We start from the raw sequence: 22,714 nt of genomic DNA on the forward strand, positions 1-22,714 counted from the left end.
TTAGAATATACCTAGGTAGATATAGGCACGCCGGATACCACCTAGCTAAATCTTAACGAGTTAGAGAGCATACCAGTAGACTTTCTATTGTTAAACAATCCGGGGTAAAACCCCCGTTGTAAAGCCTGGAAGTATAGGTGAACAAGGATGTTTTCTCGGGTCTTTCGGCTAGAAAGGGACCCTGGAAAGCGCCATGTCCCGAAAGTTAAGCTAGAAGTTTACTGGAATGATAGGATTATAGGCCCCTCTTTCCTATTATCAACTAACCAACCAATCAATTAGATTGCGGGGCGTCTTACAATATATTCCGTGAGATCTCAAAAGGTTCCCGATAGCACTAGGTTTCTTGTTATTTATGTCTATATAAGTGCAATAAACACCCATAGAGTCTTGGGTTGAATACCTCGGTCTATTTTCGTACAACCTATAGTCACTTATATCGCCTCTCACTATGGTTCTGTATCTCAAATCAAGAAACGTTTCTGGAGCTTTCTCTGCTTCTCAGTTGTCCACAGATGTGCCTGGGATTGTCAAAGGTGTTATTAATGACATTCGTGCAAGGGGAGACGAGGCAGTTCGCTTTTATTCGGAGAAATTTGACAAATGGTCACCGCCATCTTTCAGACTATCAAGCGCTGAGATCCAAAAGATCATTGCAACTGTCCCAAAGGCCACTTATAATGACATTATCACAGTTCAGAACAATGTTCGCACGTTCGCACTTGCGCAGCGCAAGTCCTTGACGGATTTTGAAATGGAGATTCGACCCGGTGTTCATTTGGGACAGAAGAATATCCCAATTGGTTCGGTGGGAGCGTGTGTGATCCATATTAGCTTATTATACAAAGCTTGAAGCTAATTCTTTTGACCACAGTTATGTTCCTGGGGGGCGCTATCCCATGTTAGCATCGGCCCATATGACGATTGTTACTGCGAAAGCTGCTGGAGTCCCTAAGGTTATCGCCTGTACTCCAACTATCAGGGGGGAGATTCCTGCATCAACTATTGCATCAATGTACTTGGCCGGTGCCGATGAGATATACTTGCTAGGAGGGGTCCAAGCGATTGCAGCAATGTCCATTGGCACCAGCACAATCGAAAAAGTTGATTTCATTGCTGGGCCTGGAAATGCGTTTGTCGCTGAGACAAAGCGTCAACTTTTCGGCGAGATTGGCATAGACCTACCTGCTGGTCCAACCGAAGTTCTCATTGTGGCTGATGGCAAAGCTTGTCCAACAACCGTTGCTACGGATCTTCTCTCTCAAGCAGAACATGGACCAGATACCCCAGCTATTCTCATCACGACTTCAAAGGAAGTAGGAGAGCAGTCAATCAAGGAACTTGAAAGGTTATCAAAGATTTTGCCCACTGCAGAACTGGCTTCGGTATCATGGAATACTTTTGGCGAGGTTATCGTAGTTGGCTGGCTAGACGAGGCATATAAACTTGCCGACACTTTCGCCTCCGAACATGTTCAAATCTTGACTGAAAATCCCCGGGAAGCTTTAGAGAAAATGAGCAATTATGGGGCTCTCTTCCTAGGAGAAAAGACTTGTGTATCCTACGGCGATAAGGTAATTCTCAGAGCGTTTGTTTCGAAAGTAATACTTAATAACACTTAACAGGTCATTGGTACAAATCATGTGCTGCCTACGAAGAAAGCAGCTCGCTTCACTGGAGGGTTATGGGTTGGGAAGTTTCTCAAGACGGTCACATACCAAGAGGTGAGATCACATCAGGAAAGCGGCGAGTTAGGCCGACTCTGTGGGCGTGCTGCTCGAGCAGAAAAGTTCGAAGGCCATGCTCGCTCAGGTGACTTGAGAGCATACAAATACCTCAAAGACCGCTTTCACTGGCTTTCTTCAGGTCGCCCTGACACAAGCCCTAAGATATAGTTGCGATTAGATTGACTCACACAAATGCCCCTTCAACACTGTTCCAAGTCTTAATCTGCCGTTATCCGTTCCAAAATCCCTCGCTTCACTGCCAAAAAGCGAAGCAATATACACACTTCCAAGAAGGTCAAAGATTGTGGTTCGCAGTTAGTTGCCTTATAACTAAGAACTAACTTCTGTAGTGTTTTACAGCCTTCCCGTAAAAGGATCGCCTATTATAACCCCTTGGTTTTGCTAGAAAGAAAAAGCGGCACATAATCTTTTGACTTCTGATTATCCCACGCTAACTGGCATATTATAAACTGGTGCTACTTTCTCTCTCCACCACGAAGCTTTCTCTATGGAGAAGGCTGTGAAACACTGTAGGAGCCAAGGCGTGTTTACTTATTACTCTCCTTGGTCATTTTGCTAAACTATCCAAGCGAGACTAAAGATTTAATGTAATTACTCGCTTTTGTTTTCAATCCGACTGTCCTACTGTATTTACTCCATAATTCTATACTCCGCGCCAGTTACAAAGCTTACATTTTTTTTCCGAATAAAACCGACGCCACTAACATGCAGTCACATGGATTTGTCAATTAAAAATCCGTGACCCCGCTTTTGGGAGGAAGATAGTGCAATTTCGTCAGACTTAAACAAAATTACATTTTCACTGCTTAAAAAGGTACTCCCTTTGAGCACTCATTCTTTCCAGTATGTCTAATGGCCCAATGTCCGCGGATGGGCGGTCGCTACTCGAGTCCGATATCAAATACGACTTCACACCTTTCCGTCCCGAGAGTGCTCATCCCTCGACGTTGCAATTAAACAAAACCTTGATTGAGAAATCCAAAGAAGATAGCAAGTGGTGGGAGGTATTGACACCACAATCACTCTACAAATCGATAGCTGAATTTATAAAGATTGGAGCCAAGGAATATCGGCAGCTACGTGCCGCTGGCCTATCGCCGTTTCCACAACCAATTACTGTTCAGCGCGGAAGGCAGATTAATGTCCCATCTCGAGAGAGCGGCCGCGATATTCCTTGTCGAGTGTTTGAGGCTCCTGACCCGAAGAATTTGAAAGGTATCTTCTTGCATATCCATGGCGGCGGGTTTGTTCTGGGGTCAGCAGCAGCGTAGGTCTTTGCCTTATTCTGAGTTTACGTAGTGAGGTGTCCGAATATGCTGACTAGTATTTAATAGGCAAGACCTACTGCTCGACCACGTCTCACGCGAAACACAGCTTACAGTTGTCTCTGTCGAGTATCGTCTCGCTCCCGAATATGTATTCCCAGCAGCAATAGAGGACTGCAACGACGTTGCAGACTGGATGGTCAAGTTTGGACGTGAAAAGGTATATTGATAGCTACTACCATCATTCTCCTGTTTGCTGACCTGACCCGCGCAGTTCGGCGCGGATCTTAATTTCATAGGTGGAGAAGTACGTCCCTCGCCATAGCTTGTAATCATGTTATTAACTTAAGAGTCTGCCGGTGCAACCCTGTCCGCAGTAGTCTTATTCCATCTTCGTCAAGTACAGGCTATCAACACCTTAAAAGGCGCCATCCTGAACTATGGATGCTTCGATCTGAGCATGCTACCGGTGTTGCGCCAGAGTCCAGCAGATACAACGCCTATCTTGGACTCTGAGAACGCAGCGCAATTCTTGTCTACCTACCTTAAGGATATGACGACGGAAGAGCGGAAATCCCCTCTTGTTTCGCCGGCGTACAACGACATGAAGGGAATGCCACCAGCGCTATTTCTGCTTGGGACGGAGGACGCTCTCATGGAGGATACCTTGCTCATGCATTTCAAATGGGTACGCGCTGGGAATCAAGGGATAGTAAAGTTTATTCCTAGTGCTTGCCATGGATTCATGACTTTTGACGGAAGTAAAGTGGAAGCAACTCGTGAAGGTTGGAAGGCTATGGTACAGTTTTTGCAAGAGCGAATCTGAAATTGCTGTAGGCGGTATGTGGATCAACCATCCATCACTCGTCTTGCAATGAAATTCTTCGAACATGAGATAATCTTATGGACTTCGTAAAAAAAAAAAGCAAAGTCGTCTATATTGTCACTTTCTCAACTATGCGACTAAACGAGCCTGACTTGTGTCTCCAGATACCGATCGTCCATCTCAAGTAAAATTTCAGTCTGTGCCTCTAGATACTTGAGACAGCATTTCTCTCTTGGATTATGTTCCCAGGGTTATAGTATGGCTCTTATAATTTACTGCAGTTCAAACCTGCCAACTTCCCATCTAAAACCAGCAACTCCGCCCAAAACCCCCTCTTTCGACTATTTTAAGATGACCTCCTATTTCCTATAAATAGGGATTTTTTTGATTCAAAAAAACCGCGAAAAAGTGAACTTTGGTACCAGCTAGGGCAGATATATCCTACAATCGGTGCCAGGCGCGTTGTTGTATGGTGTCGTCCAGTATATCCGCGGACCATTTTCACAAAACATACCCGCGGAACAAAATTAGGCGAGAACAGGGGTAGCGATACAGTAGCTGGGTAAGGTTGGGGATACCGACTGCCGATTGGTAGAGCAAATCCCCCCCTGATCGACAGTGGAGAAAAGATAATAGCTGCAACGTACGGAGTATAGGTACGTACTTATGCATATGTTCTAGTGCTCGTGACGATACATGGCTTCCTCCTCGTAGTGTTTGGAATTCCTGTCAGCAAAACTCACCACATGGTTGCTTTTGAGGCAATTGGAACCAACTTCCAATCTGCATCACCCAACCATGCCTTCCATCAATTGGGCCGTCGTTTTTGCTTCCCCCATAAGCTCACTGAAGATTCTCGTGCTGGCTAGCTCTGCTACCGTCCGTCTCCTCCTCGGACGCATTCTCTTGCCCTTCTCATCGCGTCCACTCTCTCTGCGCAATGATATTGCACGCAGCTGGATTGGCACGATGTTTGTGCACAATGCCCAGATCTTGTACAGTGAACCTTCCAAGCACGACGTTCAGAAGATCGAAGCGCCAGGCTTCACCACATATGTAGTCCCCACCACGAAACCGGCTGATCTGAAACTCGCTGATGCTGTGGTGATCTATGTACACGGGGGAGGAATGGCAATGGGGCACCCGCTACAGTACTTGAAAGATTATCAGAGGTGGATTCAGCATGGGAGAGAAAAGGGTGGAAACTTTGTCTTTTTGGCGCCGCAATACCGTGTGTAGCTTTCTTTTTTTCTTTCATTGTGATCCCAGTCCTAGCCCGACGAAGCTGATTTTCAATAGCACTGTCGACTTCTATGAAGTGGCCAGCTCAACGCTCAGCTGTCGTATCTCTATACGAATGGACCCTCTCGCAAGGCGTTCTGCCGTCGCGGATCGTCTTCGCTGGCGACTCCGCAGGCGGCAATCTAACCCTCCTGACCCTTCTGTATATCCGCGACCAAGCCCATCTGCCCCAGCCTGCGTGTGGGATTTTATCTTCTCCCTGGACAGATATGACAGGCGCCGAGACAATTAATTCCCCCAACTGGCATTCCGATTTCATGTTCCAGTACGACGAGACGACACACGCGACAAACGACCTCCTCCGGCCCTCTGATCTACCCTTCGACACTCCCGAAATTTCCGCGGCCCTGGTAGAGGACGTGGGGAAAATGCCACCGCAGCTTGTGTTTTGGGCACCGACGGAGATTTTGTGCAGTGATAGCACGAGGTGGATTGAGCGGAGTCGTAAGGCAGGCGTGGAGATCACGGAGCATATTGGACATGGCCAAATGCATACATATTCTATGGGTTGGCCGATATGTGACCACAAAACTCAAGATGAGTGCGATGCTTTGCTCGTGGAGTACATCTTGGATCATGTTTCTGCAAAGGCAACTGGGCCACCAGTTCCAGCATAGATATCGACAGAAAGTGCGTGCACGAATTAGAGTACCTACTATTGGAAAGCTTTAAATACCTATTATATTCCAGAGTGTCCGAGATATTTCAGTCACTTTTTAAGTAAATGGTTCCTGTTACTTAGTAAACAACATCTTAATAATGTATTCCTCCTTTTGAAATCCATTTCTTATCTCTCGATATAACAAACGCAACATAAAACATAAGCCTGGTTTCTATCTCTTCTACCAATCATGGTACAGTTGCACAGGATACAGATTCATAATTATACCATGCCAAAAAAAAAAACTGGCCTGCATTGCCTAAACCTAAACTACAATCTTATATATAGGGGATATTGTAACTCAGCGAGCGCAGCTGCAAGACAGCTTCGCGGCAAGTATTATACAGCAGCTTTTTCGCGTGGCCCAAATGCTCAAAGAGGGCCAACTTCTTCGACTTCACTGCAGCGCCTAGCGCGATGATGGCTATCAGCGTGAGAACGCTCTTAGTAATCTCCCGCGATATGCTAGTGCCGTGCACTGTTTTCGTGCCACCGACTTGTCGGATGTGTTTCATGTTCGGGTAGTATGCTTTTGTCCAGTACAGTCTGATGTGGCTGAGTCAGCCAGAGGATAGGAATGGGTGGGTGGGTATGGATGAGGGGGGACTTACATGGTTGAGCCGGGGAAGTTGGTGGGGATGAGACCGGTTTTGGTTTTGAACCATGAGTTGCATAGACTGCTCGTCCAAACCATTTGCTCCATTCTTTTCCGGATCCATGCGTTGTACCCGTGGTCTGCATTTTCCGTGACCTCGAATGACTGGACCTCATTGTCGAGCTGCATCTTTATGAGTTGTGCGATCCATTGGGCTTGTATTTCGCTAATAGGAAATGGTTGTTAGTAATGGCATGTTTTAGTACCGTTACGGGCGGGAAAGAATGCTTAGGGAGTGCAAGCAAGGCATCCTTACATCACAGTTGTTATCGAGTAGTGTCCAGAGAGTGTGTTTGGTCCCGTGGTCATATCTAATGCGGTCAGTGGATCTGAATGTAACAGGTTGAAACCACTTACAAAAGTTCGGCATGTCGTGGGTTGCCATGCCGGCATAAGCTGAAGGCGCCCCCTCGCGATTCCATCTGTCGTGAATCTCCTCACCACTACGACCAACCAGTTTGACATTGGCGAAAGGCATTGTTGCTAGAAGTGTCAGTAAGGATGCACTGTTAGGAACAGGATGTGCGGATCAAGTACCCAGAAATCCCGTGGCCCATATGACAACATCATATTCTTGCTTGCTCCCGTCCGCGCCGATGATCCCCTTTTCGTACATATCAGTGACTCTCGTGAAGCGCAGATCAACGTTTTCGCCATGCAAGCTTTGGAAATAATTGGAATCGTAGACGAGGCGTTTGCATCCGAGCTGAAATATCGGTTGTCAATTTACTGTTTTCAAATCATACATACAGACAGAGTTACTTACAGGATACTTTGGGGTCAACTTCTCGTGGTATTTTTTGGGTGCTGTAGCTTGCATGTGGGCGAGAAAGTATGCCTCAATCTTAGCACGAACTTTGGCTGGCCCCTCTCCTCCCTGTAGCTTGTATGCCTCAGACTCCAACGCGTAGGCCAAGCGCCATCGATAGTATTGCAGGTATCCCGGAATCCATCGAAACATGTTCTTTTGTGTGTCTGTATAGAGTGGATTAACTCTGGGAACATACCACTGAGCCGACGAAACGTATTGAGTTAAGGATTTAGTCTTTCTTGCAATCTGAATGCCGTTAGCCTGCAACTGATTGAGATGATACTGTATTGTAGGGGGCATACTATAGGCATGAATTGAGTAGCCGAACAGCCATTGCCGATGACTGCAACCTTTTTATTCTCTAGATATAGGAATATATATCAGTCAAAGTCTTTCTATAAAAATATGAACTTCTCCTACCCAGAGTCACATCATGTCTCCACTGCTGAGAGTGGAATTGCGTTCCCTGGTAGACATCGAGCTTGACACCTTCGGGCATCTGCGGTTGGGATAATGGGCCGCACGCCATGACCAGCACATGATGTTTGACCGTATAGGTAGCATTCGCCGGGTCGTCTGCGCTGACATTGCGTAATTTCATCTCCCACAAGTGTTCTTTTTCGATCCATCGTGCTAGCCCAAAGTCAGAGTTGCCACAGCTAGGCTTTTGCACACTGATTCACCTTCGACAAGTTCCGTAGCAAACTGAATATGCCGGTATAGACCATGTTCTTGCGAGGTCTCATCTAAGTCTTCATCACATCAGTATCTTGGGCGCGTGAATGATTGGGAGAGACGCCTACATTTTTCTATCTCGGGTTGAAGTGGCAGATACTCTGACCAATTCCAGCGTCTTGCCCAGCTCAGGGAGTAAAGATGAATTGGAACATCACACGCTGTTGGCATTAGCTACAATCAAAATAGCGTTTGAGCAGTGTCAATATATACCACAGCCAGGGTACTGCAAATTAGGACACACGTCAGCTTCGCATCTTGATCTATAGGTCTCTTCCCTACCGTGTTTTCTTTCCACGTTCCCGCACCACCATTAGTTTTCTCTGACTTTTCGTAGATCACAAAGGATTGTAAGCCAGCAGTTTTTCGCAGGTAGTGGGCGATGGAGAGGCCAGAGAACCTAATATGACAATTGCGTTAGTTCGGCGTTGTATGAGTGTTTGACGGGGTAGCTTTTTTCTTACCCAGCTCCAATAATAGCTACGGTAAGCTTCCCAGTATGTCCTCGGTCATCCATTATGGACGTCTCTCTGCAATCTCCTAGAAATAAATAAACAGACAAGCTTCAGGGAGGTCGGTGAGAAAAGCAACGCAGAATCAGTTACGTAGTGGGGAGAGAGCGAGCTGTTGTAGACAGATCAGATCAGATTTCCTGACGGGTTTTAAAGCTTGCTTGAGCTTGAGCTTGAGCTTGGTATTTCCGGGGTTACAAGTCGGCTGTGCATCAAACTATACCTGCATGCTACACGATGAGCTGATTTGTCCGGAGTAACTAGCTATACGTATCTACAGGGTACGGAGTATCTTAGTCCTGATTAGGTCAGAATTAGACCGACCAGCGTTGGTAGAGTACGGCTGGTCCTAGACTGAGGAGAAGAACCAACATGAATATCTTTTACGCATACTAAGAAATACTATCTAGCTTTGCGCGCGTACCTGAAAATACCAAAATTTGATTGCACCCCCTTTTAACCCTTTTTCGCCCCTTTTTACGGAAAAGTGCGGGGTCTGGGGTTGCGGGGTCGTGGGGTCGGCTCGGGTCGGCACAACCTAAAAGGTACTCAGTACTAGTAGCTTGTACCTGTATGCTTTACGTAAGGTAAGGTAACGTATAATTCATGTCGGCCCAGCACGTGTAGGATCAGCACACAAAGACAAAGACAGAGAGAGAGAGAGAGAGGAAAGGGGGGGGGCAATAGAGAAAGAAGCCCTAAAGTACCGCACGTCTACTACGTGGAGCTGCAGGAATTGGGGTCGGTGTGAGGGCCACGATGAGATAGACAATGAACGGGCTTTTCATCGCATCGCATCTTCTCAGTTATGTATTGTAGAGTAAAAATTTATGATCAAAGGATATTATAAGTTGATTTTAATTTTCATTCATTGTAGGAACATGTACAAGCTATGGACGAAAGCATAGCAGGCTCTGACAACCATGGTCTCATACAGGTGGACCAGTGTATAAGTTCAAACCTCCATCAACAGGCAGAGTGATGCCGGTAATAAACCCTGCATGCGGAGATGAAAGCCAAGCGACAGCATTTGCAACGTCTTCTGGCTGGCCATTCCGATTCAACGGCGTCAGCTTCGCGTTTGCTTTCAGATAATCCGCTCCCAAAGAATTCAAAGACATAGGAGTCTCGATAGTTCCAGGTGCGATGCAGTTGATTCTGATTTTATCCGGCCCGTAATCGAGAGCGTCGGTCTTACTCATACCAAGAACTCCCCCTTTACTTGCCGAGTATGCTGTCAGGCCTGGAATTGAGATAGTGGCACATAGACTAGTGATATTTACAATACTTGCACGACATTCGTAGCCGGGTAGGGGCTTTTGGCGAATCATTTGACGGAGTAATGCGCGCTCGCAGAGAAACGTCTAGCACATATGGCATCAGCATATATCCAGTGCTGTTTTCAACATCAGCAGTCTAGGATTAAGCCACTCACCCCCCGCAGGTTTACTTTGTAGGACTTCTCCCAATCACCATCACTGAGATCTACCACCGAGGCTGCCTTGTGGGCAAAACCCGCTGCGTTTACAGCGAAGTCGATGTGACCAAACGCAGTAACAGCGCCTTGGACAAACTTTTCCACGGCTTCTTCGTCGGCAATGTTTACGACGGCAACCTCTATGTTTGCCGTTGGGTGTTCTGACAGAATCCAATTCTTGGTCTCTGAAAGCCCATCTATTGACAGGTCGCCAAGAAAGAGTCGTATACAACCATCGCGGGCAAAGACACGTGCGGTCTCTCTGCCAATACCTGACAAGCTTGATTAGTCAAAAGGCATGTTATAGACAGAAGGTATACGTACCAGACGCAGCACCAGTTATAACAACACAACCGTCCTTGAAGTAAGTCACCATTTTGAAGAGACTATAGGTAATCGAGAAATTTAGAATGCGGTTATAACTTCTGATCATAACCTGCAGATGTATCTGCCTCTTTTAAGATCAATCATCGGCAAGGACCAGTCTTGCTTGCATCGCAGAGTATGGGGCCTATGTACCCCGCACAAATTACCCGATTACCGACCCGCGGATTGCCAGCGCTGCATGGATTTCTGAGGATTTAAGAATGCTACAGCGGTCTAAAGATATCTGTCTCAACTGGTGAAATATCTCCGGGTTCCTCATTTCGCAAAGCTTGACACGGATCTTTTGATACCTTCTTCATTATACCTCGGATCTCGTGGCATATACTTGACGAACATGGATCCTCTTATTGAGGCAGGAGTTGCCCTGGTGACTGGGGCTGGATCGGGTGAGTTTTGCACTCTGTTATGCCAGTGATTTCAGTAAATCCTGCTAATCAGATCACTGACTGTGTAATGTTATGATTATAGGCATTGGTCAAGCCATCGCCATTGGATTTGCTAAAAGTGGTTGCAAACGATTATTCTTAGCCGACATCAATCTGGGAGCGCTTGAAGAAACCCAAAGTCTGATACAAAAGGACACCCCGGAGGCAAAAACCACGCTCTTCAAGGCTAATGTCAGTGAAAAGCAATCAGTCCAGGATATGATTGCAAAGTGTGTCGAAGTCTATGGGAGGCTTGACTTTGCGTGCAACAACGCGGGCGTTGGGGCCACAAATACGAAGACTGCGGATTTGTCGGTGGAAGCGTTCGACCGCGTCAACTCCATTAATGCCCAGGGAGTGAGTCTGATTATCCAAATGGGGACTAGAGGGAATTTACTGACAATCGCAGGTTTTCTTGTGCCAAAAGTATGAAATTAAGCAGATGCTTGAACAAACTCCCCTGATCTTTAATGATCACCGGGCTCAAAAGGGATCTATCATTAACACGGCCTCGATGAATGGAATCGCAGTCCTTGGAACACTCCCAGGGTACAATGCATCTAAGCACGCTGTTGTATCAATGACTCGTGTTGACGCTCGAACTTTTGCACCAGAAGGAATTAGGGTTAATTGTATTTGTCCAGGGTTTGTAGAGACTCCAATGTTGACAGGCTCGGGCTTGGAGGACAAGTATATAGAGGCGGCAAAGGCACAAAATCCATCAAACCGCCTTATGAAGGCCATTGAGATTGCAAATGGCGTGGTCTTCTTAGCAGGAAGTCTAGCGTCGGGTATCACTGGCATCCACCTTCCTATTGATGGTGGTGGGCTGCTTTTCCATGTAGTTTAGTCTGAAAGATTTAAATCTGATTTGAGAGCCTATCAAGGACCTGAAAGATATATCAAGTGAACCCGCAATTATATACAAGTATATTTGTGCGAATGCTGGAAAGGGGTAATAGAACCTCTTTCAGACTCCAAGTTTGGGAACATCGTTGTGAACGAAAAGGAAAATAGTACGATGGGGTTTGCGAAATTCCAACACATTGAGGGGTGTACTTATATCAACAATAGGAGTGATCACTAGCCGCACTATCTTCCGATTTACACGAGACTTGATGTATCACGGTTGAATAGATACAAATACTATAAGCTAAACTTTCCTAGGCCCTGGAGCTCTGTGAATATTGTTTTATTGGTTTCAAACAATAGAGTTAAATATCTGGCTAGTTATAGGTACTCTAAATAGAACACAAAACTTTTCTTATTGAAAAGATATTTGTGATGTGGATAAAACCTTCGAGTACTTCACCATCGAGTCAGCTATAGTAGTACTTTATAGTTTGGTTTTTAAAGCAACGGTAAATGTCAGCATAACCCACACATCACCCACTAGACCTAAAAGTATAAAGTAAAAAAGACCTGCAATAAAGTTTTCAATTATAGAAACGTAATTGATTTCCCAGAAGCTATAGCAGATATAAACAACAACAACCTTGTATAGCCCATTCGCCCAAGTTCCGCTCCCCCCTATTCCCTCTTTACCTCTAAGCTGTTATAAGTCTCAATTGTATCTACTCAAGCACTCCATGGCGCCATTTAACTCTGCCTTTATTACAGCTGCGTGTGCCTCGCTCCTCACCTTGACGCGAATCCTAAACGGCAACGGTGACTGCAGGATCCCGTACTGATACGCCTCGTCGTCGAGCGGTTGCACCTGACCCGTTACGGGATCGAGCGGCTCGGCGAACTCAAAGGCCCAGAGAAGCTTGGCCGTGATGCGCCACATGTTGCGCTCTGCAGCGTGGATGCCGGGGCAGATGCGCCGGCCAGCGCCGTATCCGTAATGGTGTAAACTAGAACGCAATGTTAGTCGGTTTTGCTTCTCGGGCAAGGTTTCATCGAGTAAAACGCAGCAGGAGGGGGTATGCTTATCTCGGCCTTTCCAGTCGCTGCTGCCAGCATAGTCATTCGCGAGTTTGCTGAAGCCCTCATAACGATCGGGGTTGAACTTTTCCGGCTCTGTATAATTGCTGTCCGTGTGGTGGATAGCCCAGGTCCCAACGAAGATTGTGCAGTCTTTTGGGATGAACATTCCTTTGTAATAGTCATCTGGAATGATATTAGTCTATACACAGATATCAATATTAGGAGTTTTACGAACCTTCTCTTGTCCGGTGTGGGACACCTGTTACACCCCTATAACATGTTAATTGACAATCATGGGAGAGAACTCAAAGAAAGGAGAGCCTACGCTGGCCTCCATCTCATTCCTTCCTTGATAATTGAGTTTATATATGGTAATTCTGCAAAGTCATTCCACACCGGGGTCCTGTTAACACCGCATACACTATCGAGTTGCTTTTGTGCTTTCTATTGCACGTCTGGATGCTTTGCGAAGGCGAGAATTAATGTTAGGAGGTGGGAAGCGGTCGTATCAGCACCACCCTGAACAAGTTCTCCCAATAAGTTATTGACGGAATGCTGAGTCATAGGAAACCCATTCTTCTCATAGTCATCAAGTAGGGTATCAGCAATAGAATTTCTATGGTTGCCTTTCGCCCTTCGTTGATCGACAATACCTCTCGCCTTAACCCAGGTAGAAGTCATGGACTTTTCGGCCGACAAAGCACGTCGTTTCCAGAAAGCCATCCAAGCTGGGATGTGTCTCAGAAACTTGAAATCATCAACTGGAGGGTTGGCTCCGGGCTCCATTGCTTCGGTCCACTGGCGTGAAAAGTAAGAACTACTCGGCAACTTGTTCTGGGATAAAGAAGCTTACCATTTCCATAACTTCGTAGACAGTCTGAAAGTCAATTAGCATATAGGCATCAGACAAGAAACAAGGATTTTTACATGAGCCCAGAATGAGTCAAAGGTAGCCCCTCTATGCCCCCAAACTATAATGTTGAAAACTGAAGCGTTGTATCGGCGCACATGATTGTAAAACCCGTCAGGGTTGACCAGTAAATCATTCATAAGCACAGTAGCTCTTGGGGGCCGGGTATGAGCATGATTCCACATATTGGGATTTGTTATAAACGTACTCTGCTTCTTGCACCTGCCAGTGTTTTTCATCCAACTGCTTAGGGGAAAAGTTGTGAGCGATGACCTTTCGCTTGACTCTCCACGACGCGTCCATTTGAGAAAGGACGACCTGGTCACCCTGTGTAAGTACGTCGCCAACATATCCGTGTGGACGGTCAGAGTAAATAGCGCCTTTCTTATCTAGCAGTTGATGAATAGCCTCGCGGTCGCATAATACAATAACGTTGGAGGGTCCGAATTTCAGAGTGAAGATCGGTCCGTATTCCTTAGACCAGTTACGAAACCTAAACCCTCGGGACTATGCATGAGTTCATGTTCGCTAAAATGTGGTTCTGGGGTAGGGTATACACACTGCTTGAAAAGCCCAGTGGCAGGAATCTGATGCAGATTACCAAAAATTGGAATGGTTTTCGGCCCCTTTGGCATGCGAGGATCTCTTTTCCCAATTTGCAGCAATCGATATAGGCCGAGAAGAGCTGTCGCAGCAATGGCCACGGCAGCAAGAGGGACAGAGAATAACACTGCCATGATAAATCTCAATGGTTTTCCGGTGAGCAAAGGGTATGTATAGCTGATTGTGGTTCAGCTGTATGTGATTTTGCTTTCGTTTTGAATGTGTAAGTGACTTGGATGTTTAACATGTACAATGGCTTAATAGACGAAATATGTATAAATAGCTCTTTAGGGACCCGTTTACGGCATGCAGCATATACCCCTTACTCCATAATCCACACCGAATTGCTGGGTGTATAAAAACGCGGGGTACAGATTATGGGGTAAGCCGAAGTGTGGGGGTTCGTCGGGTCTCGGGTCCGGGGCAACAAGGACGGCAGCACGACAAGCCCCCTTTCCAACTCCCAACTCCGACCCCCATTCTCCAAGTCCGCGGAAAGCTTCGGCGAAGACATTGCTATAGATTAGTAGAGAGTACTTTTCTATTAAGGAAATATGAAACGATCAGCAATTTTGCGGGGATAGTGCTACTAGTCAAATGCACCTATTGTTATAGTTCCAGACGCTACTGCGTTATCTCAACCCGTGAGGACCTCTGGGGCTCTTTATTTATCCCAGAATTCCCTTATCACTGACATCCACTCATTAACGGAAAAACCTATCTTACACTCATTAAAGACCTGTATCCCAGACCTACGGACCAGCAAAGATGGCAGACAGAAAATTGAGTGACAGTCTTATACTGCCAAACAGTAAATGTGAAGCGAAGAACAGGCTGTTAAAGGTATATATTCGTTCCATTCTCTAGTCTTTGCAAATGGCTACAAAATGTATAGCAATCAAGCGTTGGGCTAATTTATATACAAGGCCCCTATGACTGAGCGTCTGGCGACCTGGGATAAAGATGACCATACTAAATCCGGAATTTCGACGCCTAAGCTGGTATCTTTATATCAGACTTGGGGAAATGGGGATCTGGGCATTATTGTCACAGGCAGCATTATGATTGACCGAAACCATATTGAAGTCCCTGGGAATGTTATATTAGAGGATAGCTCTGGAGGCCGAGTAGAGAAATTGAACGAGTTGGTGGTGGCAGCTCAGGAGCACGGAAGCCTGGTGAGACTAATTCCCCTCGGGTAGAATTCTTTTTGACCCTTATTCTTAGTGTGTCGCTCAATTGAACCATCCCGGTCGTCAGATCAACTCATTGTTGCAGCCGAATCCCGTAAGTTGCAGCGCGATTCAGCTGGAGGGGGAGAGAGTAGGTATGGATTACATGATAAGCCTTTATCTTGCTCAAGCAAATAACGCCGTTTATAGGAATGACATTCGGTAAGCCGACTGCCCTTACTAAGGCTGGTATTAGTGAGCTTGTGGGGAAATTTGCCGAATCATCACGGCTTTGTCACGAAGCAGGATTCGATGGTGTTCAACTCCATGCTGCTCATGGATATCTTATCGGACAATTCCTGTCCAAACGGACCAATATAAGAGTATGTCAATCGAGAATTGAGAGCTAGTTATATCTGCTTACTTTCCAAATAGACTGACGAGTACAACGGCTCCATCACCAATCGCGCACGTTTTCTTTTTGAGATAGTTGAAGCAATCAAGCGCAAGGTAGACGATGCTCGGTTCTCCGTCTCAGTAAAGCTTAACTCCGTAGAGTTTATGGATGGCTTCACGGTTGAGGATTGCCGCGATCTCTGTGTGCAGCTTCAAGAGGCCAAAGTGGATTTTGTCGAATTGAGCGGGGGTACCTATGAAGAACTTGAATTCTCGCACAAGAGGGAGAGTACCATCAAGCGCGAAGCCTTTTTCTTCGAGTTTGCGAAGCTAATCACACCGGCACTGGATGAGAAGAAGACTCTGGTATACTTGACAGGTGGATTCCGGAGTAGCAAGTAAGTCAATAGCTACCCTCGGCTAGCAACTTGCTCCACAAAAATTACAATACTAATAGTCTTCAGAGGCATGCAGGCGGCTATAGTTGAAAGAGTATGCTCGGGGTGCGGGATGGGAAGACCATGTAAATCCACCACTCTAAAGACTATTGCAATTAAAAAATTGATCACTAACAAAAGTCTGTATCGACAGTTGCTGCGGACCCATATCTGGGTACCAAGTTCTTGACGGATATCAACGCCTCTGCTCCTAAAGAGAAGGTCCCAGAGCCTCTGTCTATCCTCGCGTCTGGGATTAATATGACCCGTATTGCGAATGGGCAGGTCCTTCTAGATCTTGGCTCTTCAGGAGATATAGACCGTCTATTGAAAGCTGTTGGTATATGGTTGGAAGTGGCGGCTGCGAATGCAAAGAAGGGCATTTGTCTTCCTGGATACTGTGAGGTTCCAGACGCCAGGCAGGACGCTGTACTATGATAGGGCTGAAAGGCTGAAATCAAAGATTCGTCGAACAATACATATCTCTAGTAGTATAGATCATATTAGCAGTTTACTATAAATGAGGTCAAAACTTTATTGAAACTGAAGTATTTAATAGTAAATTTTCAGAGCCAGACGACTTATAAAATGAGTAGACTCGCATTTGATTTCCCTTCATGTTGAATACACTTCTTGGAGCGCTTAGCGCGTTACAACTATTTCTCTGCGTTCTTTTAAGCTATAATATCAAGTGATTCCTTAATAGTAATTACTTCTACTTGATAAACATGCATCTTTTCTGCCCTGCGACGTTTACTAAGCCTCTAATTTGCTTTGCGAAGTGTATGGGTCTCAGCAACTAGAAGAGTGTTTTTATGTGCTGACCGAGCCAAACGTAGAGGTCGGCGAGCTTTCTTGATGGCGTGCAATACAAGTCTTGATATTAACCATCTAGGAAAGGGCCTTGTTCGGGTTATAAGGAGTTTGAGAGACCCGAGGTTCGGCGTCTATAGAGGGGAGACTATTAGGTGTAAGACTCCGTAACTTGACGGACGTCTGGCTTTGAAATCACAGCTTGAGTGTTATTATAAGATTTGAAATAAGTTTGCTATCAAAAGGACCAGATTAATCTTATCAAGCTCCAAGATCAGTTTTTCAGTCAAGAGTATATTTTTCAAAATGATACTACTAGTAATAGCATAAACTTCTTATCCAAAGTAATAAACCATGTATAAAGTAGTTCGATTAAGGAAGACTAAAGACCGCTATCTAGACAGCATCTATATACCACGTACTATCAGTATCAGCATCAGCGGATTCATCTGTAGTAAAGCCGTCTCCCCAATAACTGAACCTGTTCATCGAGAGATATTTCCAATCGTAGTCCTGCGGCGCAGTTTTAGTGAGTGTGAACATATTTGCAAGTTGGAGTTGGAATTACATACCTCCCAGCGAGGCTTTTCGATGGCTCTGAAGAAATGGAGACGGCTGCCAGGCCACATCATGATTGGGCCGTCTGCAGTCCCTCCCTTGAACCAAGACCGGCACGGGGAGTTCCACGCCGTCCGCTTCAGGAAGAGCTCGCGGTGCTGCTTGAAATCATCGACGGCTGCTTGCTTCGGCATGAAGGATTTGATATCTTCTGTCTGCATCTTAATGATTGCTTTCTCGATGTAGCGAGAGATGACCTCGATGACTGGAAGGATTGAGCCATGTCCGTAAGGACCGAATGGTCCGTTGACCACTTAGATGTGGTTAGTAGAGATTGCACGACGTAATGGTACTCTGGACTCACTGAAGTAGTTGGGGAAGTTGGGTGCCGTCGCGCTGAGGTACGTTTCGGGACTCTCCTTCCACGCCTCGGCCAAGTCCAGACCGTTCACTCCCACGATAGGATATCGAGGTCTGAACGATACATCAAAACCTGTAGCGCAAACGAGCACATCGATTAAAGTCTCTTTTCCATCAGCTGTTATGATACTGTTCTCAGTCACCTCGGTGATGGGGGAGAAAGTAACAGAGCATTTTTCGCTGTCCGTCATGCATTCCAGGTATCCGTTGCCTGGTGTGGGCCTCTGGGATCTCTTATCAGTAGCTGGACGACGTCTCTTTCTAGCTTACATACCCGGCATCCAACGGCATAGTTTGTTGGTATCATCTTGTCCATCAAATCTTTGCGTCCGCTAAGCTTTCTCGTCATTTCCATTCGAGCGAACTATACGTATACTTAGCTTTGTGTTTTGTTATGGCCATGTATACATACCTCAAGTGCTTCCAATTGCTGGGATGAACCGTTTATAATCTGCAAGTCTAATCAGCTTTATTGCCCAACGAATGTTAAGTTATCCAAGAATACTAGAACATACGAATTTGAATCTTTGGTTCAGCTCCGCCTCCACGAGCTTCCTATACTTCGTATACGCTTTCGGGTTTTCCTTGAACTCTTTCTTCTGCTCCTCTGTATCTATATCCGACTCAATTTAGATTACTAGGGAAGCAGCCTCTGTGGGGACTTACAGTCGAAGTTGGCTCCGTTTTCCCCTGCGTATTTTTGTGCGAAGCCTGCAGTAATCCATGTCGAGGAACGCATGAAAGAATGCAGTTTCCTGATCTCTGTTTTTCGGACCTTTAGACGATGGGATAATGAGAGTCGAAAAGAGCTTAGGACTTACTTGGAAAAATGGCAGGAATGATCTGAACGGCGCTACTCCCGTTACCGATGATACCGACGACTTTGTCTTTCAGCTCCACCGAGTCGTCCCAGTGTGCGCTGTGTACTTTGTTCTGAAATTTCTCGATGCCTTGCAGCGCGGGCCATTTCCAGTTGCTTTTATCTTATTAGTCTCAATTCCTTTGCTTTTATGTTCGAATGCTTACTTCAAAACCCCAGTGGCATTGATGAGGACATGGCCGGTATCAAAAAATGCATCTTCGGGCTTGTCATCCGGTTGAACCTTTATCTTCCATTCACCAATGTCATCATTCCACCACGCACCCATTACTCTATGATCAAGCTTTGCAAACCCGGAAAGATTGTGCGCTTCAACCATTTGTTTGAAATACCCGAGGATTTCTTGTGAAGTCGAGTAACTATTAAATGTTATAATTTGACCACGGAAGTTGTCTTCTAAGTACGTACTAGCTTGTCCAATCAGGTTTTGGGTGCCAGGAGAATTGGTAGTTCACGGAAGGCTATTTGGAGTCAGTTATAGCTCACTTTGACTGGGTGGGAGAAGTACGATGTCGCAAGCACAACCAGGGTATCTGTGAACAGTAGGCTATTAGTCTTTCGACTTTACAAATCTTCTTCTCCTCACTCGAAGGTTAACATTACCTGTTCTCATACCAGGTTCCTCCAACTTCTGGATTCTTTTCGTAGCATTGTATCACAATATTACTCTTCTCTGGCTGCGAGCCCAATACATGGCAGAGATTGATGGCTGCCGCACCAAACCCGATGATTAGCACTTTGATTGGGCGCCGAGTTCCCAGAGGGGAGTCTCCAATACGATATCCCCGTTCGTCGTAGAGAGGCGCATTCTTGGCTTGGGCATGGACTTCACGGAGGATGTCCGGTTCTGAGTCTAATGATGGTGCCATGACGAAAGATTATTCTGTTCTGTTTGTGTATGGTATGGATTCTCGATATCTATATATATATCAGATCAAGCTCAAGGCGAACGTTATTTATTGCCGGCTTCTGGACTGATATTTTTCTTTGATTGCGAAAGAGAATGAGGGGATCGTACGATAAACTGATCTAGAAAAGATAGACAGGCGATAGCAAAATGACCTCATGCCTGACCATTTTACTCTTTTGCTCACATGAAGCCTGCGGTACGGAGTTAATGGGCGCCACGGGACTTCGGACTACAGATCTGGATGGATTTTCAGCCGAGCGCCCCTTTCACATCCGCGGGAGAGCCCATCCGCGGGATGCAACAAACCCCTGTTAATAAAGCGAATGTTCACCTTTATTGGTACGGAGTTTCAACAGACCAAAAGATATAGGACAAGCTATAGCACCAAGCTACGGTCAAAATGCGGAGTCCTATACGAAGATGCAGTCTACCCCGCGTTCATGTTCATCCACTGCAGCTCCCGGCACTGCACTACAACGCATCGAGCAGTTAGTACGTGTTCTGCAAGTTACAAGTAGATAGATACCAGCGCCTCTCATCGTTTCAAAGACCAACTGCAACAACTTGCCTAATCGAATTTCCTATTCCAAACTACACAGCCTGTCATTCTCGAGTGAAAATGGTGCTCACGTTCCCAGGTCGGTTTGAGGGAAAGGTTGTTGCCATCACAGGCGGCGCTTCAGGCGTGGGTGCAGCGTTGACCACTCGCTACGTGGCCGAAGGTGCAAAAGTCCTCGTGGCCGATTTCTGCGCCGTCGAGAAGGGGACAACATTCGTGTCTCAATTCCCCAAAGACTCGGTATACTTTCATCGGGTCGATATTGGCGATGCGGAAGAGGCCACCAGCGTGGTCACCAAGGCCATTACGCAGTTCGGCAGGATTGACATTGTTCATAACAACGCCTCGATGTTTGCCTGGGGTACCGTTCCCGAGATGAATCCTGAGACGTGGAAGCGTGTCTTCCAAGTCGGTGTCGACGGCCCATTCTATATCTGTCGCGCGGCCATTCCACACATGGCCAAGCAGGGCGGCGGCTCAATCGTGAATACTCTGTCAACGACAGCTATTATCGGCGATATTGGGTTGGGTGCTTACTGTGCAGCCAAAGCGGCCCTGGGGAATCTTACCCGGGTCATGGCCGCGGATCACGCCTTGGAGAATGTCCGGGTTAATGCTGTTGTCCCCGGATGGATCGATACGCCCATGTCTACTGCATTGAGTGCGACACCTAAAGTTCGCGCCCTGGTCGCCCAAGGCACTCCGATGCGTCGGCCTGCAGATCCACGAGAGATTGCTTCTGTTGCCATGTTCTTGGCTTCAGACGATGCCTCTTTCGTCACAGGAAGTCGTATGCCATCCTTCCCTCCAGCCCTCCTTCATAAGTCCTTAATTCTGCCTGCAATTCTGATAATATTTGAACAGTCTACACTGCAGATGGCGGTCTCACTTGCCAGAGCAGGATGCCTTCACTAAGCGAGGTTCATGCGGTATGTATAAAGAATACAATACGAACTATTTCCGAATGCTGATTTCTTTCTGCAGGCTGAAAGCGAAGGCAAGGAATCACTCTATTAGGCAAGCGACAAGCAAGAATATCCTATTAAGTACGGAAATATCAAACTATGTATCAAAAGTCTTCTGGGTTAGCTTTTTATTGGGGAACGATATGCCGGCGATTCGCTGAAGGGATACGTTGGCAAGATCTCCAAGCCAGTAGGCAGATGATGAGTTCTGTTAGATTGTTTAGATAGTGTAGTAAGCACTTATGTATTCATGAAGAGGCTAACCTTAAAGATTGCAAAAGTTTTGATTCGGCGAGTGTGCGGTACATGTGGCTCGAGACACAAGTCGATTAGTAAACCGTAGCGATATACCGTAGTGCTAGCACTTCAGATATAAAGTGAGATTCGATTGCGTTATTAATACTATTGTAATATAGACCTTGTTTGACATATACTAAGCCTTGGTCTTGACTCCTATGAAGTAAGCACGCTACTAACTAGCTGGATTCTACTTAGGTGATCCCTCTTGTATCGAACTATAGAAATAGACAATGCAGTCTGTCATTAAGCAGCTGGCGATTTGAAGACCCCTTTGCGTAACATGCAGCAAGAATATTAACCCTCTAAGATGAATGAAGCTTTAGAGAAACATGTATTCATACAAAAACCCAGTTTCACCAAAGTTTAGCACCCCATACCCTCATGCAGTATATCCGTCTTGGGATTGTTGCATATACGCCGCCAAATCAACCCACGGCGTCTGAGTTCCCAGCGCACTCTGCACCCTCAGTATCTCCTCTGCCGTAGCATACGCCCACCCGCACTCCGTCGACAGCGCACTCGTTTCCCGCAACCGCTCAAGCAGCCAGCTCCGACGAACAGCGTCATCAACCTCGATCGCTGCCATGAACGTGCACCATACCGCACGGCCATTGTTCCGCTCGTGCTCATAGAGTACGTGTAGCAGATCCGTCACCTTGGTCACGACGGCCCGGTGGAACGCATCGGGAGGCCCGCCCGTGTCGAACATGCGCCGGTGGAAGAGCAGGCATGCCCAGTAGCTGGCTACCACCCTGGTTACGGTCTCCATGGTTTGCGTCCACGGCATCGTTGCAGTTGCTTCGGATACTTGGAGGACGTCCAAGTATTCCTGATGCGAGTGTTAGGATGGATGTTTACAGGGAATCAGGAAGGGTGCCGAAGACTCACCTCCTTGAGATTTAGTAGCTGCTTGAGCAACGAGGCAGAGGTGAAGCCTGAAACGTTGCAATCTATCCCCCGGGTCTTCAAATCCCAGACATTGAACCGCATTTGAATTAGTTGGTGTGCAAATTCGACCGGGCGGTGGATTTCCATATCGAATAGTACTTGACTTGGTG

General features: G+C 46.3%; 3 protein-coding genes across 3 annotated transcripts; 2 read left to right on the plus strand and 1 right to left on the minus strand.

The window, feature by feature from the left end:
• Positions 1 to 451: 451 nt before the first annotated feature.
• Positions 452 to 1,895, plus strand: hisD1_1 (Histidinol dehydrogenase; the record flags this gene model as incomplete). The annotated part of the gene is made up of 3 exons (XM_031152142.1): positions 452 to 816; positions 875 to 1,574; positions 1,626 to 1,895. 3 exons carry the CDS (start codon positions 452 to 454, stop codon positions 1,893 to 1,895), a joined length of 1,335 nt encoding a protein of 444 aa, XP_031003649.1.
• Positions 1,896 to 9,444: 7,549 nt separating this feature from the next.
• On the minus strand, positions 9,445 to 10,368 carry yxbG_0 (putative oxidoreductase; the record flags this gene model as incomplete). The annotated part of the gene is made up of 3 exons (XM_031152143.1): positions 9,445 to 9,879; positions 9,951 to 10,264; positions 10,317 to 10,368. The coding sequence occupies 3 exons, from the start codon at positions 10,366 to 10,368 to the stop codon at positions 9,445 to 9,447; spliced, it is 801 nt and encodes a 266-aa protein (XP_031003650.1).
• A 345-nt stretch (positions 10,369 to 10,713) lies between these two features.
• yxbG_1 (putative oxidoreductase) lies at positions 10,714 to 11,654 on the plus strand (the record flags this gene model as incomplete). The annotated part of the gene is made up of 3 exons (XM_031152144.1): positions 10,714 to 10,765; positions 10,848 to 11,161; positions 11,214 to 11,654. The coding sequence occupies 3 exons, from the start codon at positions 10,714 to 10,716 to the stop codon at positions 11,652 to 11,654; spliced, it is 807 nt and encodes a 268-aa protein (XP_031003651.1).
• Positions 11,655 to 22,714: the final 11,060 nt, after the last annotated feature.

This window comes from Lachnellula hyalina (genome assembly GCF_007821495.1).
Source record: "Lachnellula hyalina strain CBS 185.66 chromosome Unknown contig00115, whole genome shotgun sequence".
NCBI lineage: Eukaryota > Fungi > Ascomycota > Leotiomycetes > Helotiales > Lachnaceae > Lachnellula > Lachnellula hyalina.